Source organism: Phocoena sinus, chromosome 4, assembly GCF_008692025.1.
Source record: "Phocoena sinus isolate mPhoSin1 chromosome 4, mPhoSin1.pri, whole genome shotgun sequence".
Classification (NCBI taxonomy): Eukaryota; Metazoa; Chordata; class Mammalia; order Artiodactyla; family Phocoenidae; genus Phocoena; species Phocoena sinus.
In genome coordinates, this window is record NC_045766.1 from 76,677,817 (window position 1) to 76,693,438 (window position 15,622).

Sequence of the window (15,622 nt, forward strand, 5' to 3'; positions counted from 1 at the left end):
CTTGGGCATCCTATCTTATTCAAGTGCCAAAATTTTGAATTCCTTGTGTTAGAATTAATTAAGCTTTATTGTTGTAGAGAAGAGCTGTTTGAAGACATCTGTTTATCAGTAGCATTAAGTGGTTAAATATTTATATTATGCCATCAGAGAATTAATGCCCATTATATCATTTACCATTGCATCATTATACTTATAGGTTATTTTCAAAGCAAAACCGCCTGACCATGACCCGGAATGCAGTATGGGCTTTGTCTAATCTCTGTAGAGGAAAAAGTCCCCCTCCAGAATTTGCAAAGGTAAGGATTATGCTTGTGGGAAATTGGCAGAAAAAGTACAGTTAAAAGAGTCTAAGAGGGCTTCCCTGGTGGCGCAGTGATTGAGAGTCCGCCTGCGGATGCAGGGGACACGGGTTCGTGTCCCGGTCCAGGAAGATCCCACATGCCGCGGAGCTGCTGGGCCCGTGAGCCATGGCTGCTGAGCCTGCACGTCCGGAGCCTGTGCTCCGCAATGGGAAGAGTCTAAGAACCAATATTAATGTGAATAGAAAGAGAATAATTTGTTTCTAGAAAAATAGGTCTTTTTGTTTATTTTTGTTTGAATTTGAAATAAATTTTCACTGCCTTTAAAAAGCTCTGAATTACTCTTAAAACATGGCATTTTTTGTTTGTAACAAAGTATCTAAAATGCAGAATTTCCTAGCTTTAACACTTAGGAAAATTCCTTTACCTCTCTGATCCACAAAGAGTGTTTTGACAAGGAATCTCACTCTGAGAATTGGTATATATTAAACTTTGCTCTTTGAAACTGTTTTCCTTGGGCTCTGACTACCTCATCAAAGTAAACTGCAGGGTTATTGACAGCATTCCCAAAGATGGAAATGTCACTTGGCCACTTACTGCTCCATCTTCAGAAGTATTAATCACACCAGAAGTCACCAGGTGTGTGCCTGGTTGCTTTCTGGAGTTTCCCCCCTCATTTCTTGCTTTTATTCTGTTGAATTTCATAATCATATCATCTTCCCTTTATAGGTTTCCCCCTGTCTGAATGTGCTTTCCTGGTTGCTGTTTGTCAGTGACACTGATGTACTGGCTGATGCCTGCTGGGCCCTCTCATATTTATCAGATGGACCCAATGATAAAATTCAAGCAGTCATTGATGCAGGAGTATGTAGGAGACTTGTGGAGCTGCTGATGTAAGATATCTTAAAGTGTGTCTGTACTTTTGTCTCTCATATTAGTTTTCTAGTTGCTGATACTCAAATATTAATGCATTATACTGATTTATTGTGCTTTAGGCTACTGTCTTTTGTTACTTTTTTATACTCATGTCAAATCTGTTTGTTTGATTGTTTTGAGGGTTATAAAGAACCTCTCACTCTTCTGCTGTAAGCAGCCCTTTAGCAGAAACATTTGGAAAATTTTGATCTGTGTAATTCTAGCTCATGATTAATGACCTGAGACCAACCACTGGATAGCAGAAGGCACACTGCCACTAAAAACGGTCATTTCTTCATCTTTTTGTCTCATTTAGAGCTTAACCTAGACTGGTGTCAGACTTTGAATTTTATTTTGCTATATCTCTTTGTGATGCCTTTCATTTATGAAGTGGAAGATTTACTGATGGCATAAATAATTTGAGACTGTATTAATCAAATTTTTAGAAAATAGTATCAAAGAAAAAAATTAAGAGTGATAACATAATGGGGAAATAGTATAATTAAAAGCCATGTGAAATTTATTGGAGTAAGTACAAAGTAGATGCAAGGAAACATTGCCCCAAAGATGACATGTGGAATGAATTAGATAGTATAATATATAGAATATAAAACTCTGGGGTTGTAAGACTTACTAGAGAATGGACTTGAGGATATGGGAAGGGGGAAGGGTAAGCTGTGACAAAGCGAGAGAGTGGTGTGGACATATATACACTACCAAACGTAAAATAGATAGCTAGTGGGAAGCAGCCGCATAGCACAGGGAGATCATCTCGGTGCTTTGTGACCACCTAGAGGGGTGGGGTAGGGAGAGTGGGAGGGAGGGAGACGCAAGAGGGAAGAGATATGGGAACACATGTATATGTATAACTGATTCACTTTGTTATAAAGCAGAAACTAACCATTGTAAAGCAATTATACTCCAATAAAGATGTAAAACTGTACATTAAAAAAAAAACTGGGGTTATAGACTGGGTACAGATCAGCGGCATAATGCTGTTGTGAATTAAAAGCAATATAATGCTGGAGGACTCAGAAGTACATCATTCAGAATCTGGGAGAGTAACCTTTTGTACTCTTTAGTCTCTAGATTACTAAATATTTTAACCATTTCTTTTTAGTCATCGGATCTTAAATGTGGAGAAACTGGCACAGTTTTGAGAAGAGTGATCAATCTCATTATAAGGGGAGAGAAAATAAGATATTTAGGGCTTCCCTGGTGGCGCAGTGGTTGGGAGTCTGCCTGCCGATGCAGGGGACGCAGGTTCGTGCCCTGGTCCGGGAGAATCCCACATGCCGCGGAGCGGCTGGTCCCGTGGGCCATGGCCACTGAGCCTGCGCGTCTGGAGCCTATGCTTCGCAACGGGAGAGGCCACAACAGTGAGAGGCCTGCGTACCGCAAAAAAAAAAAAAAAAAAAGATATTTAAGGAAAGTTAAAGGATATTAACTTACTTAGCCTAAAATCAAGACTTAATATCTGTCTTCAGATATATAAAAGATTTGTGGAGGGGTTTTTCAGACCAGTAAGTCAGCTGAGGTTTAGTAGAAAGAGTCTACTATTTGAAGTATGAGGCCTGGCTTTCATTTTCAAGTTAGCTCAACTGTTGATATATTTTTATTCCTGTGAAAATTAAGTGATTTGTAAAACCTAAAAGTGCTGTATAAATGTTACTATCTCTTTCCATTATCTCAGCAACCATAGAGACCAAGTAAAGAGGAAATGAAACCTGCATTAATGAATGAGAGGGAAAACTTGGACTCCAGGTGATTGAATACCTGGGAAGGGTTATTAGAACAGATTTGTAGTTTTTATCCAAAAGTACCAAACAAAAGGAAAGACAACCTTTCTTGGGGACACCAAAAACATTTCCTCATCATGATAGGGTTCCTTTAATAACCACCATAGGTACCTTTCTGCTCCAAGAACCGATCACATGTTAATTTCTTTTGGGTTTCAGCCCTAAGGAAAAGAGATTAAAGATAGAACTGTTGGATATAACACATCTTTTTATGGTTGCAGGCATAATGATTATAAAGTGGTTTCTCCTGCTTTGCGAGCTGTGGGAAACATTGTCACAGGCGATGATATTCAGACACAGGTATGAATAAATGGTATCTCTTTCTTTTTTCTTTCAGAAATAGCAGAACCCCTCTTGATTATGTTTCTGTTACAGTATTTAACTCACATGGGGAGAAATGATACTTTGTTTCATTAATGTTTGTTAAAAGTGTTGGCTTTGGTAACTACTTTCAATACCTTCACTATCTCTGTCTTGACCTATTGCTTTGTGGCAATTTTGGGTTCCCTATGGTGTAACTTATCCTTTTGGTTCGGTTTATTTCCCACTACTTCTACTTGAAGGGGTTCTTGTGAACATCAGAAGCCTCTAGTAGCATCCTTTCTGTCATCTTCATCTTATCTTCCCTGATGGCTTCCTCCTTTTTGTACACGGTAAGTTTCCTATGTGAGAAGTATCTTCCCTCCTGGTTCTTAATGTCACCTTCTATTCCGTTCAAATTTTATATCAAGATACATCACTCACAGTGGATTGTCCTAGCCATTTTTCTTCTTGATCTCTCAGATGCATTGGCACCATCTTTAAAATTATCTTCCTAGGCTTCTGTGGTGCTGAAGTATTTTGGGTCTTCTGCCTCATTGACCATTTATTTCTCCTTAGCAAGTTCCTTTACCTGTTCTTTTCTGTTTATGGGATTATCCCCTGGAGGGGATTAGTTTTAGCCTTAGCTCTTTCTTAGCCAGCTCTGACTTTCAGCAAGACATTTAATGTCTTCACTTTTCTGATCTCTAAAATTAGGAGACTGAATTTGTTCTCAGGTGTCTTCCAGCTCTTAATATTTAACTTTAAATTTATTCTGTCCGCAAGGGAACTGGTGTACCTGGACCTCTGCTTATTTATGTTCCTGTCTCAGTGAATGGCCCCAGCAGTTACCCAAGCCAAAAACCTGGACATTAGTTTGATTATTCCCTTTATGCCACCTTTCTCATCAGTCACTAATGACTGCTATTTCTACTCATTCCTTGCAGTGCTTAGTTCAGACATTTCTTGTGTCATTCCCATATCACTAGAAGGATGCTTGTAAAATGCAAATTTGATCATGTCATTCTCTTAAAATCTTCTTATGGCCCCCTATTGTCCTTGGACAGTGTTTACGATCCTTTAAAATACGGCACCTGTATAATGAAATGCTGTGCAACAGAATGAAGAAGCTCATAGGCGTGTATATGGAAAGGTTTCTAGGTTCTGTTGTTTAAAAAGAAAAACAAGGGGCAGAATAGTATGTAGGATATATTACTATTTGTGTAAAAAACAGGCAGGGAGGAGAGGAGAAGAAAACAATGTATGTTTTTGATTGTATTTGCATAAAATTTCTCAGGAAGCATACACAGGAAACTAATAACATTGGTTGTCTCTGTGGAGAACCAGGTAGCTGGGGTATAGGAATGGAAAGGAGGCTTTTAACTATATAGTCCTTTTTATTTTCTGAATTTTAAAACCATATTGGTATATTTGCTATTCAGAAAAAGTTTCTGTCTGCCCCCTCCCGTGCCATACTCTCTGCTTTTGCCATGTTTGTTCCGCTCTATTAGCTATGATCACGCTAACTTCTGAGATTTGACACATGGCTTGCTTCCCTCTGCATGGAACATATGCTTCCATCCCCATCCCTGTTCTGACCAGTCCCTCACACAAATCCTCACTCTGCCACTAATGCCTTTTCATTCTTCAAGTCTTGGTATTAACATTTTCTCCAAGAAGCTGACTCTTAAATTAGGTGCTCCTTGTTTTGTTTCATCCATCATAGCACTTACCACACTGTATTGTAACTGTCTACTAGATTGTAAGCTTGTAGAGGTGGAACTGTGTCATTCTTGTTCATTTTTGTTGCTTCTACAATAGTCCCTGGCACAATATATAGAGACTCAAAAAATATTTACTGAATAAATGAAGTTCTGAACATATACATCTAGTTCCAACCTCTCTCAAGTTCCAGTCCCATGTCTCCAGTACCTGTCTCGCCTTCTCGTCTTGGTTTTTCCCATTTCAGTTAATGGTACAACTGTTCACCCAGTCTTGAAACTTTGCAGTCATATTTGGTGTCTCCATCTCTCACACTTTGTATAGCAAGTCAGCAGGTCTTAACTGATTCTTAGTGTTTCTGGATCTACATCTGATTACCTTAGTTTGGGCCCTGTTTTCTCACATGCAGGGGTTGTTGCTGTACCTATCTTATTCATCCTCCTGCTCTCCCAGGCATTTACCCCTCTCAGTGTATTCTTCCTAATAACAGCTTAATCTTTCCTAAAATAACTTTGTTCACATTATTTTCCTCCTGGAAACAATGAGCTTCTTTAATGCCTGTGAGATAAAGAACCATTTCAGCATTTTTTCATTTCTAACCCTTCTGTCTGCTGTGTCCTCCCTCTTCTTTGCTTATGAAATCCTGTCTGTGTTTCAAGGGGTTCCCCCCCCACCCCCTCCCGTAAAGTGTTTTTTTCCTTACTACTCCTCCCCAGGTATTCTTTAACTTCTGACATGCTTATTTTCCACACCACATCTTTGGCATTTAAAAATGCTTTGTGATGTCTTTCACACTGTTATTTGGAAAGACTGTACCTGTTAAACCACAAGTTTTGTTATTTTTTGAGTTAATTTAATAGGCAAAAATCGGCTTCATTGTAATTTGCATTTCTTTTGTTACTTTGTGAGGTAATTTTCTATTAAAAATGTAGTTTCTCTTACCAATTTACATACTAAAGACAGCAACGCTTTTTTCCATTACAAATACTTTTTCACATTGTGTGGTGTGCATTTTCATTTTCATATGAGTTTTTGACATGCAAAAATTTCTATTTGGTGAAATTTTAATTTTTCCCCTAGAATTTCTTCTGTTGTTTTTATGCTTGGAAAGTCCTTCACTGTCCCCAAACCAGCTACTAACTAATATTTTCTTCTGCTTTATGGTTTCTTTGTTATATTTACTCTTTAAATAAGTTGCAGATTTATTTTACTGTTTGGGGTTAAGAATTGATTTTTAAAATATTTTCAACTAGTTGTCCCTTATTCTAATACCATCTATTAAATAAGACTACCAGTCATTGGAGGAAGAAAGGATTAATTTTATTACATACTTATTAATTCTTTATAAATACTTGTATTTATTTCTAGACTAGATATCCTATTCTTTTGTTCAGTGATTGATTCTTGAGCCTGTCACATATTATTTTAATCATTATAACTTTACGATTTTAGTTTCTGGTAGAGTAGATCTCCTTGTTCATGTATATTTGTCATGTATATCATCCTCACCTTTGTAAGCTGTTTGATAGCTGAGGGCATATACTTTTAATCTTTGTATCCTATAAAGCACCTGGTATACTTAACTAAGCATGTATTGATTCCTTGACTTCCAGGTAGAGAATTATCAGAAGACTTAAAAATCTGAGACCACTTTTGAATTTCTGGCCACTTGATACATTTACCCAAAAGACATTTTCATATGCTATAGGCATAGGAAAGTGAATAAGGCATATTGTGCCATATTAAATATGTTTAGCAGTTGTGAGTGTATATAGTGAAACTGCTTTGATAATCTTAGAAATGAATTCTTATTAGCTGTGAGTACTTTTATACATATATAAAGTTATTTCTAAAATTTCAAGGAGAGATGTTATTTCTTTGTATTTTCCGAAAATAAAGTCTTTGAGTTAAAGGTTTACTTCAGTTTGGATTAATATGATAAGTAAAATTTTCAAACTTTTTTCTTTAGGTAATTTTGAATTGCTCAGCTCTGCAGAGTTTATTGCATTTGCTGAGTAGCCCAAAGGAGTCTATCAAAAAGGAAGCATGTTGGACAATATCTAACATCACAGCTGGAAATAGGGCACAGATCCAGGTAATCTCATAGCACCTGTCTTTTGTTCTGTATTTTTATTAGTTACGGTTTTTTTTCAGTCAGCCTTTAAAGTATGTATAATTTTTCATTATTGCCTTGGAGAACACTAATTTCCAATGTTGTCTTATTAGTCTATTTCTTACTTTTTTTATCCAACATTATAGAGGTTAAATCTTTTGAAACTTACACTTAGGCCTTGGTTTTTTCTCTTTGCCTTTAATATTTGATGATTTGTCAAGATCTGAGAAATAGTATCTTGTATTTTCAAAATGTTTTGATGGACTTTACGCTAAACAGATTGGCTTTACTCTTGCCAAATAAAATATTTCTTTTCTGGGCTTCCCAGCAGTGGTTGAGAGTCTGCCTGCTGATGCAGGGGACACAGGTTCGTGTCCCGGTCCGGGAAGATCCCACATGCTGCGGAGCAGCTGGGCCCTTGAGCCATGGCCGCTGAGCCTGCGCATCCGGAGCCTGTGCTCTGCAACAGGAGAGGCCACAACAGTGAGAAGTCCGTGTACTGCAAAAAAAAAAAAAAAAAAAAAAATTTCTAGTGGACCCATGTGTTGGATTGCTTCAACTTTTCATGACTCTTTGGGGACCCAGTTTTCTCTAAATGGTTATCTGCCCTTTACTTTTGTCCTTGTATTAGTGGGAGAGTAATCCAAGTGAAAGGCTAAGCCATAGGCCAAATGGTTCAGAATAAGCCATGAGAAAGGCTGGAATAATGAGCTGGAAAAGATATACCATAGACTTATGGGACTTTGAGCTGAGTGGAATCATAGAGGTCATCTAACCCAACATTCTCAATTAAAGATGAAACTGAGGCTCAGAGAAATAAAATGATTTGCTCAAGGATACCTCTAGTAAATGACAGGACCAAGATGAAGCACCTTTCCACTAAATTTTACTGACTTCCTTCAGTGGTGTAATAGAAAGAGTTCTTGACCAGGAAAGCATGGTTAGTCATCCCCAGGAGGCTGTCAGGGACTGAGATTGATAACCGTGGCATTTTATAGCATGCATCAGGGTGATTTCAGCTGCACTTTATTGTCTGCTACCACCAGGCTCTCATATAGAATTCCTCAGTTTTTGGATAAATGAAATGATATGAACCCATTTTAGGTTCTTGAGCTAAGGAGAAACATGAAGAAAGCAATTTGAGGAAGACTGCTTTAGTATATGAGAGGGATTGAGTAAAAGTACTCTGTCTAAAGGCTATTCTGGTAATCTGTGTGGGAGGTGGTGGCTTGGAATAGAATGGTGGCAGTGCTAAAGGAAAGGAAAAGATGGACTTAGGACGTCCTGAATTGAGAATGTAAAGGAGACTTGGTGACTGATTGAATTTAGAATGAATAAATGAATAAATAAATAAATATAAAAACAGCCTTTGTAAACTAGAGAGGTTTGAAAGGAGACCTGATACAAAGAGCAGATGATATGTTTAAGGTGGTTAGCAGATGTTAAGTCAGCTGTCAGCCACCTTGGGCTGGGGCCCCAGTGAGAAATGTGGACTGGAGAGGTAGAGCACACGTGTGAGAGTGGATGCTATGAGAGAAATGAGAATGGCAGAGGAAAAGAAAGAAAACTGAACTTTTATAATTTGTTATGGTGAGTGGAACAAGAGAGAAAAATAAAAGAGAAAAGAACCCAGGTAGAAAACTAGGAGATTACAAGGTCACAAACTCCAGGGAGGATGTTGTTAGTGATACTAAGTATAGCCAAAAGGTTAAGGATAATGAGGAGTTAAACTCCTTCCAGTTGATTGATTGATTGATTGATTGATTGATTGCAGTACGCGGGCCTCTCACTGCTGTGGCCTCTCCTGTTGCGGAGCACAGGCTCCAGACGCGCAGGCTCCAGACGCGCAGGCTCCAGACGCGCAGGCTCCAGACGCACAGGCTCAGCGGCCATGGCTCATGGGCCCAGCCGCTCCGCGGCATGTGGGATCTTCCCGTACTGGGTCACGAACCCATGTCCCCTGCATCGGCAGGCGGACTCTCAAGCACTGCGCCACCAGGGAAGCCCCCAGTTTATTTTTAACAGGGGAAGGGTGTCATTAGTGAAGCTAGCTGAAAAGTTATAATTAGTGTCATGAACAGTTTTACAACTCTTGTAATTTCCCTTTCCGTTTAATTTTTTCATTCCAGACTGTGATAGATGCCAACATTTTCCCAGCCCTCATTAGTATATTACAAACTGCTGAGTTTCGTACAAGGAAAGAAGCAGCTTGGGCCATCACAAATGCAACTTCTGGAGGATCAGCTGAACAGATCAAGTAAGTACTAGCCAAGTAGTGTCTTGTAAATTAAAGGAAAATTACTGTCTCCCAATTAAGAATGCTCAACTCTAGCCTCTTGGAAGATTGTTCTCAGTTTCATAATTAGACTCAAGCGTATATTTGATTCCTTATATCGCTTCCATTCTCCATAGCTGAAGATAATTCTGGGATGTAAGAGGGAAGGCATAGTTTGAGGTTTGAGGTGATCGAAATACTTATAGGGGTGGCTTGAGCCTGCTCTCAAGCTGCTTGATCAAAAACATCTTGGGTAGTCTAGAAGGTTACTTGTAGAATTCTTAGAGTCTAACTTTAATAGCTAACTCTCGCTATTTCTAGTTTAGATGTCTTAATAGTAGAATTGGACAGACTTGAAAGAGATGTATTGATATGCCTTAAAATAAAGTGCCAAATTCAGTAGAGGCAGGTCTCCTAAAGGACTATGTTATTCAGTAAAGGGAGAGGTCTGTGTATTAGCTTGAGACTTAAATGGCCCCTAGGGCAGCAACTTATCATCTTAATGGCTAGAGTAGGCATAAATATGGATAGGAATCAATTCCTCAAAGGAACATCATATAATCAGATGGTTAATTATGGAAATATACAGTATTTCAGATAGAAAAAAAAAGAAGAATGGAACCTAGAATCTTAGCCTGCCTTAAGATTCTTTGGGGAATTCAAATGAGGAGAGAATATGGTTACCAATGAGTGTTAAAGCATTTAACCCCTTCTATATATGTAGTAATATGGGGGAAACGTAGCTACTTCTGATATTGTCGCTTTGTGGGTTAAATGTAGGTGCTCAACCAGTGCTGATTCTTTAGTGCTCTGTTGGGAATTTCAACATGAGAAGGTAAAGTAGTCCTAAGATTTCAGAAACTGATCAGAAAATAAGATTACAGAAAATAAGTATGTACGTGAAATAATACAAGTTAAATAGATTAACACATGCAGTAGCTATTTCGGTGAAGTTCATCATGGATAGGTTAGCCAAGGAGGACTTCAAGTGGTCTTCAGAGCATATTTGTAGGGGATTGGGTCTTTTTTAACCTCCAGAGTTCGGTCTGGGGTACTATGATTTTTAAGTATGCCACCACCAGATGGCAGTAATATGAAGTAATATAGAAGTTATTAGAACAGTTGATGGTTATCTTATGTTCAAATTCAGATTTATAATTATTGTCACTATATTTTATACCAAATATGTTTTCTTAATTGAAATAGTGAAACTGTACAGGTACATATTTTAAAGACATTTTAAAATACTATGGTATCTTTCATCAGAAAGTATTCAGGGGTATTTTGCTCTGTTAGAGAGGAATGGAATGCCTACTATCCCTTTTTACAATTCAGCATAGCTATTTATAATAATAGAGTTAATTATCAGTCTCCTAGCAGTTTTTTATTAACTGGGTAAAGAGTTATCTTGAAAGATTATTATAAAACTGTTACAGTCCAAATTATAGAAAATAAGCTGTCTTTATTACTGATAAAAGATATCTGTGTGGCTTCTGCTTATTGTTGAGAAGACAAGATTTAGATGCAAGAACCAGTTAGAATAACTTAGGAAGTACTCATAATTTTAGGTTAAATATAATCAAATGCTAATACATACTACAGTTCTTAAAAATGAAGGATAAAGAATGTTGCCTGGAATTAAAGTTTCATGAAAGAGATGAAACTTGACATTTGGGTAGAGAGTTGGCAATTTTGGAGGAGAGAGAATAGCATGAGGGAATATGCACAGTAAATGTTATTGGAAGAGGCAAATCAATCTTGCTATAGGTTATTCTGTGCAGGGATGAAGAATTAAGGAATTGATGGACTTTGAAAACTGGGATGAAGGCCTTAATCTTGGGAAGCAGGGAAGTCCCAAGAACATAGTGTTTTGAGGAGAGGAAAGAGAGCAATTAAGATGCCATTGCAGTACTTTAGTATACTGTGATGGCCAGAATTAAGGTAATAGCTGTAGGGACTTCCCTGGTGGTTAGTGGTTAAGACTCCATGCTTCCACTGCAGAGGGCACGGGTTTGATTCCTGGTCGGGCAACTAAGATCCCGCATGCTGCCAGGTGTGGCAAAAAAAAAGTGTTGTAGCATGAGGTATAGGTCTAGATATGGGAAATAACGATCTGTAGGACTTGGTGGCAGGTTAACAGATTGCAAAGGAAAGGAAAGAGCCAAAGATGACCGGAGAAAAAGCTGGTTCTGTTGATAAAAATTAGGACACAGAAGAAGCAAAATCCTGTTTGAGAGGGATGGCTTTATTTATTTTTGGCTGCGTTGGGTCTTTGTTGCTGCGTGCAGGCTTTCTCTAGTCATGGTGAGCCGGGGCTACTCTGTTGTGGTGCGAGGGCTTCTCATTGTGGTGGCCTCTCTTGTTGTGGAGCATGGGCTCTAGGCGCGTGGGCTTTGGTAGTTGTGGCATGTGGGCTCAGTAGTTGTGGCTTGCGGGCTCTAGAGTGCAGGCTCAGCAGTTGTGGCACACGGGCTTAGTTGCTCCACAGCATGTGGGATCTTCCCGGACCAGGGCTTGAACCTGTGTCCTCTGCATTGGCAGGTGGATTCTTAACTACTGCGCCACCAGGGAAGTTCCGAGAGAGATGGTTTAAGACACAGTGAGTTTGTTTTTCATCAGAAGAAATATTTGAGAAATATAATTCACTTTTCCAGATAGTAAAGTCTAGTGGACTAAATTTCCTTACCCAGAAAATTTTCTTAATGGAAGCCTTTTCTGCTGCAAAAGCCAGCTAGCGTCAGTGACCAGTGATTGCTTTATCCAAGTGTTTGAAATACACCACCCATTGGAGCCAGTTCCAGACTTTAATCATAGAATTGTGCCAGTTTTCCAGTCATCTTTTCAAGTCTTCAGACTTTCCCGAGGACATACTTCTTGCAGTGCTTTTCTCAAAGTAATATGACTTTCCAACTCCTATACAGCCCAGGTCCTCTGGTGACCTGTTTTGCTTTTTGGTGCAAATTACTATCTTTGGAGAAACTTGCATCAGTAGTGAAATACCACTATGGTGGTCTTAAATCTCCAAAGATGAGTGGTTGCATCAGAAAACAGCACCTTGAATTCCTCTGATCTTGTAAGGAGGTATAATTTAAGTGGCTAGAATTGGGAACCCAAAACTCATTTAATGAACTGTGCCATAATAATAATAATACCATATTTTTGCAAATATAAAACCTCACATCTTCAAAACTCTGGATTTACTTATTAGCACTTTTTTTTTTTTTTTTGCGGTACGCGGGCCTCTCACTGTTGTGGCCTCTCCCGTTGCGGAGTACAGGCTCCGGACGCGCAGACTCAGCGGCCATGGCTCATGGGCCCAGCTGCTCCGCGGCACGTGGGATCTTCCCGGACCGGGGCACGAACCCGTGTCCCCTGCATCGGCAGGCGGACTCTCAACCACTGCACCACCAGGGAAGCCCTTGTTAGCACATTTTTGGGTAGAGTTTTTCAACAAGAAAGTTTTAATTTAATTATATACTAGTTCTAGAAGCTTTCTAGAACTTAAAATTTGTTTTTAATTCTGAATCAAGTTTTCAGAACACTGGTTTTCATAATAAAAGGTTTCACAACCAGACAGTATTACAAAAGTAAATGAGGTTTTTAAAGGCGATGTAAGGATTAGAGGTTACTGAGCCAAACTTCTAGATGGGAGAGAAAATCATATCAAGCATAGACCAGGATCGAGTTTGCAGACAATTTGGAGATTGTGAACAAATCTCTGAAATCCAGTTGGTGTTCTATAGACTTGCCTATATAGGCCAGTGAAGTTTAAGTGCAGACATGTAAGTCATCTGTTTAGTTAACTACTCTAAAATTTTGCTGGGGTTTAGTGACAGACTTAAGTCTTTGATTCCCAGACTTTTCCAGTTCAGGAAACTGAGGCATAGAGAGATCAGATAACTTGTCCAAAGTCATCCAGCTTGTATGTAGCACAGCTGGGATGTTGTAGTGGTGGTTATCTCTGGGTACTTTTTATTTTTCTTTATGCTTTTCTGTATTTTTCAAATTTGCAGCAACTAACATTTATAATCTAAAGAGGCTTGGTTTTGTTTTTTTTAAGAAAAACTGAGAATTATGTAAATATGTTGAAGGAATGGTTAACTAAAAACTGGTGTAAAGGAAGGGGAAATGGTCAGAAATGGCTTCATGCCTTACCTAGTCTCTTTATGACTGACCTAGTCTATTCCGAGGACATATCATCTAAATTGTCAGTAAATATTTAAATAAAATTACACACAATACTATTAAATTCATTCCTTTGTAAATAATAAAGCTAAATATTACATAAAACTTTTTAAAAAATTAAGCCTTTTTAAAGAACATTTTTAGATTTACAGAAAAATTTAGATAATACAGAGTTCCTGTATACTTCCCTCCCTTCTAAGTTTCTTCTAGTAAAATCTTGCTTTAGTGTGGTTACATTTGTTATAGTTAATGAACCAGTACTGATACATTATTAGCTTAAGTTCATATTTTATATTAAGGATTATTCTTTGTGTTATACAATTATAGGTTTTGATAAATGTTTCCACCATTGTAGTATTATTCACTGCTCTAAAAATCCCCTCTGCTTCACCTATTCATCACTACTCCCTTACTTCCATCCCTCAAATCCCTGGCAACCACTATTCTATTGCCTTTATAAAAGTTTTCTGTTTTCCAGAATGTCATATAGTATGGAGTCTTTTCAGACTAGCTTCTTTCACTTAGCAATATGCATTTAAGGTTCCTTCACATCTTTTCATGGCTTGATAGCTCATTTTATTTCTTTTTATCACTGAATAATATTCCATTGTCTGAATGCACTACAGTTTATTCAGTCACCTATTGAAGGACATTTTGGTTGCTTCTAGTTTTTGGCAGTTAGGAATAAAGCTCCTGTAAATAATTCTTGTACAGGTTTTTGTGTGGACATAAATTTTCATCTCAGTTGGGTAAATGTCTAGGAGTGTGATTGCTGGATCATATGGAAAGCTGTTAAAAAAACAAAAACAAAAACCTACCAAGCTGTCTTTCCAAGTGGTTATCGTATTTTGCATTCCCACCAGCAAAAAAAATGAGTTGTTTCTCCACATCCTTACCAGTGTTTGGTATTGTCAGTGTTTTGGATTTTAGCCATTTTAATAGATGTGTAGGGGCATCATTGTTTTGATTTGCAGTTCCTGAATGACATACGATGTTGTGTCTTTTCATATGCTTTTTTGCCATCAGTATATCTTTGTTGAGATCTTTTGCCCATTCTTAAATTCTGTTTTCTTATCTTTGAGTTTTAAGAGTTCTTTGTACACAGTAGAATTGGCTTGTTGGGCTTGTGCTGGCTTTAGCACCAAGTGTGTCCTGTTTCAGAGGTGTGGTTACCTATAGAAACAAAAATGAAATTAATCAAAAGTATACTATTTTGAAGAATCACTCATAGTCAAAGTAAGAGAGTATTCCAGTTTCTTCGAGTCTAATAATTGTGGAGGGAAAAAAAAATGGTGATGGTGCCAGAGAACTTTTTTTTTTTTGACAAGGTGTAGGTTGTATGGTTGAATGGGTGCCTACTTTTATTTCTACAGTGAATTTGAGGATTTCTCTCCTACCAATTTCATAAAAGTTTTATGAAATGAAAAGCTTTGTTTGACTAAATTGTTCTTTGTATTAATTTAGGTACCTCGTAGAACTGGGCTGTATCAAGCCACTCTGTGATCTCCTCACAGTCATGGACTCTAAGATTGTACAGGTTGCCCTAAATGGCTTGGAAAATATCCTGAGGCTTGGAGAACAAGAAGCCAAAAGGAATGGCACTGGCATTAATCCTTACTGTGCTTTGATTGAAGAAGCTTATGGTAAGATAGATTGTTTAATAGATGTCCTGAAATTATTTTTTTCCTTTTTCTCCATGCTTTTCTGGCTTGTCCACACCTGTCATTAGCAAACTCATACAAAAAAGTTGTTCTCTTATGAGTAATATTTAGTATGCAGAATTGGAAATGAAGATGCATTGTAGATGTGAAGAGAAGCAAGTACCCTTTTAAGTTGAGCCCTTTTTACACTGGGCTGTTAGGATCTTCCATTCCCTGACTCTGCTTGCCATTGTGGGTACTTTTGTATTCTTACTAGTCCATCTGAGCCTCAAGAGCATCCATATCTACTGTAGACAATGCCCGACTCCACTCCTTTTCTCTTGTAAGATTTTAGAGTTCTGATTTTGAGTTGC

General features: G+C 38.1%; 2 protein-coding genes across 2 annotated transcripts in view; one reads left to right on the top strand and one right to left on the bottom strand.

Annotated features, from left to right (window-relative positions):
* Window positions 1–15,622, top strand: part of KPNA1 (karyopherin subunit alpha 1) — an 83,629-nt gene that overhangs the window by 61,727 nt on the left and 6,280 nt on the right. The window contains exons 8-13 of the mRNA XM_032631484.1: window positions 197–296; window positions 1,029–1,192; window positions 3,235–3,313; window positions 7,005–7,130; window positions 9,278–9,405; window positions 15,073–15,251. Of these exons, the coding sequence (XP_032487375.1) occupies window positions 197–296; window positions 1,029–1,192; window positions 3,235–3,313; window positions 7,005–7,130; window positions 9,278–9,405; window positions 15,073–15,251 (776 nt within the window). The remainder of the gene's footprint in view (window positions 1–196; window positions 297–1,028; window positions 1,193–3,234; window positions 3,314–7,004; window positions 7,131–9,277; window positions 9,406–15,072; window positions 15,252–15,622) is intronic.
* FAM162A (family with sequence similarity 162 member A) overlaps window positions 10,936–15,622 on the bottom strand; it is a 55,494-nt gene continuing 50,807 nt past the window's right edge. The window contains exon 5 of the mRNA XM_032631489.1: window positions 10,936–14,781. Coding sequence (XP_032487380.1) covers window positions 14,680–14,781 — 102 coding nt within the window. The 3' untranslated portion in view covers window positions 10,936–14,679. The remainder of the gene's footprint in view (window positions 14,782–15,622) is intronic.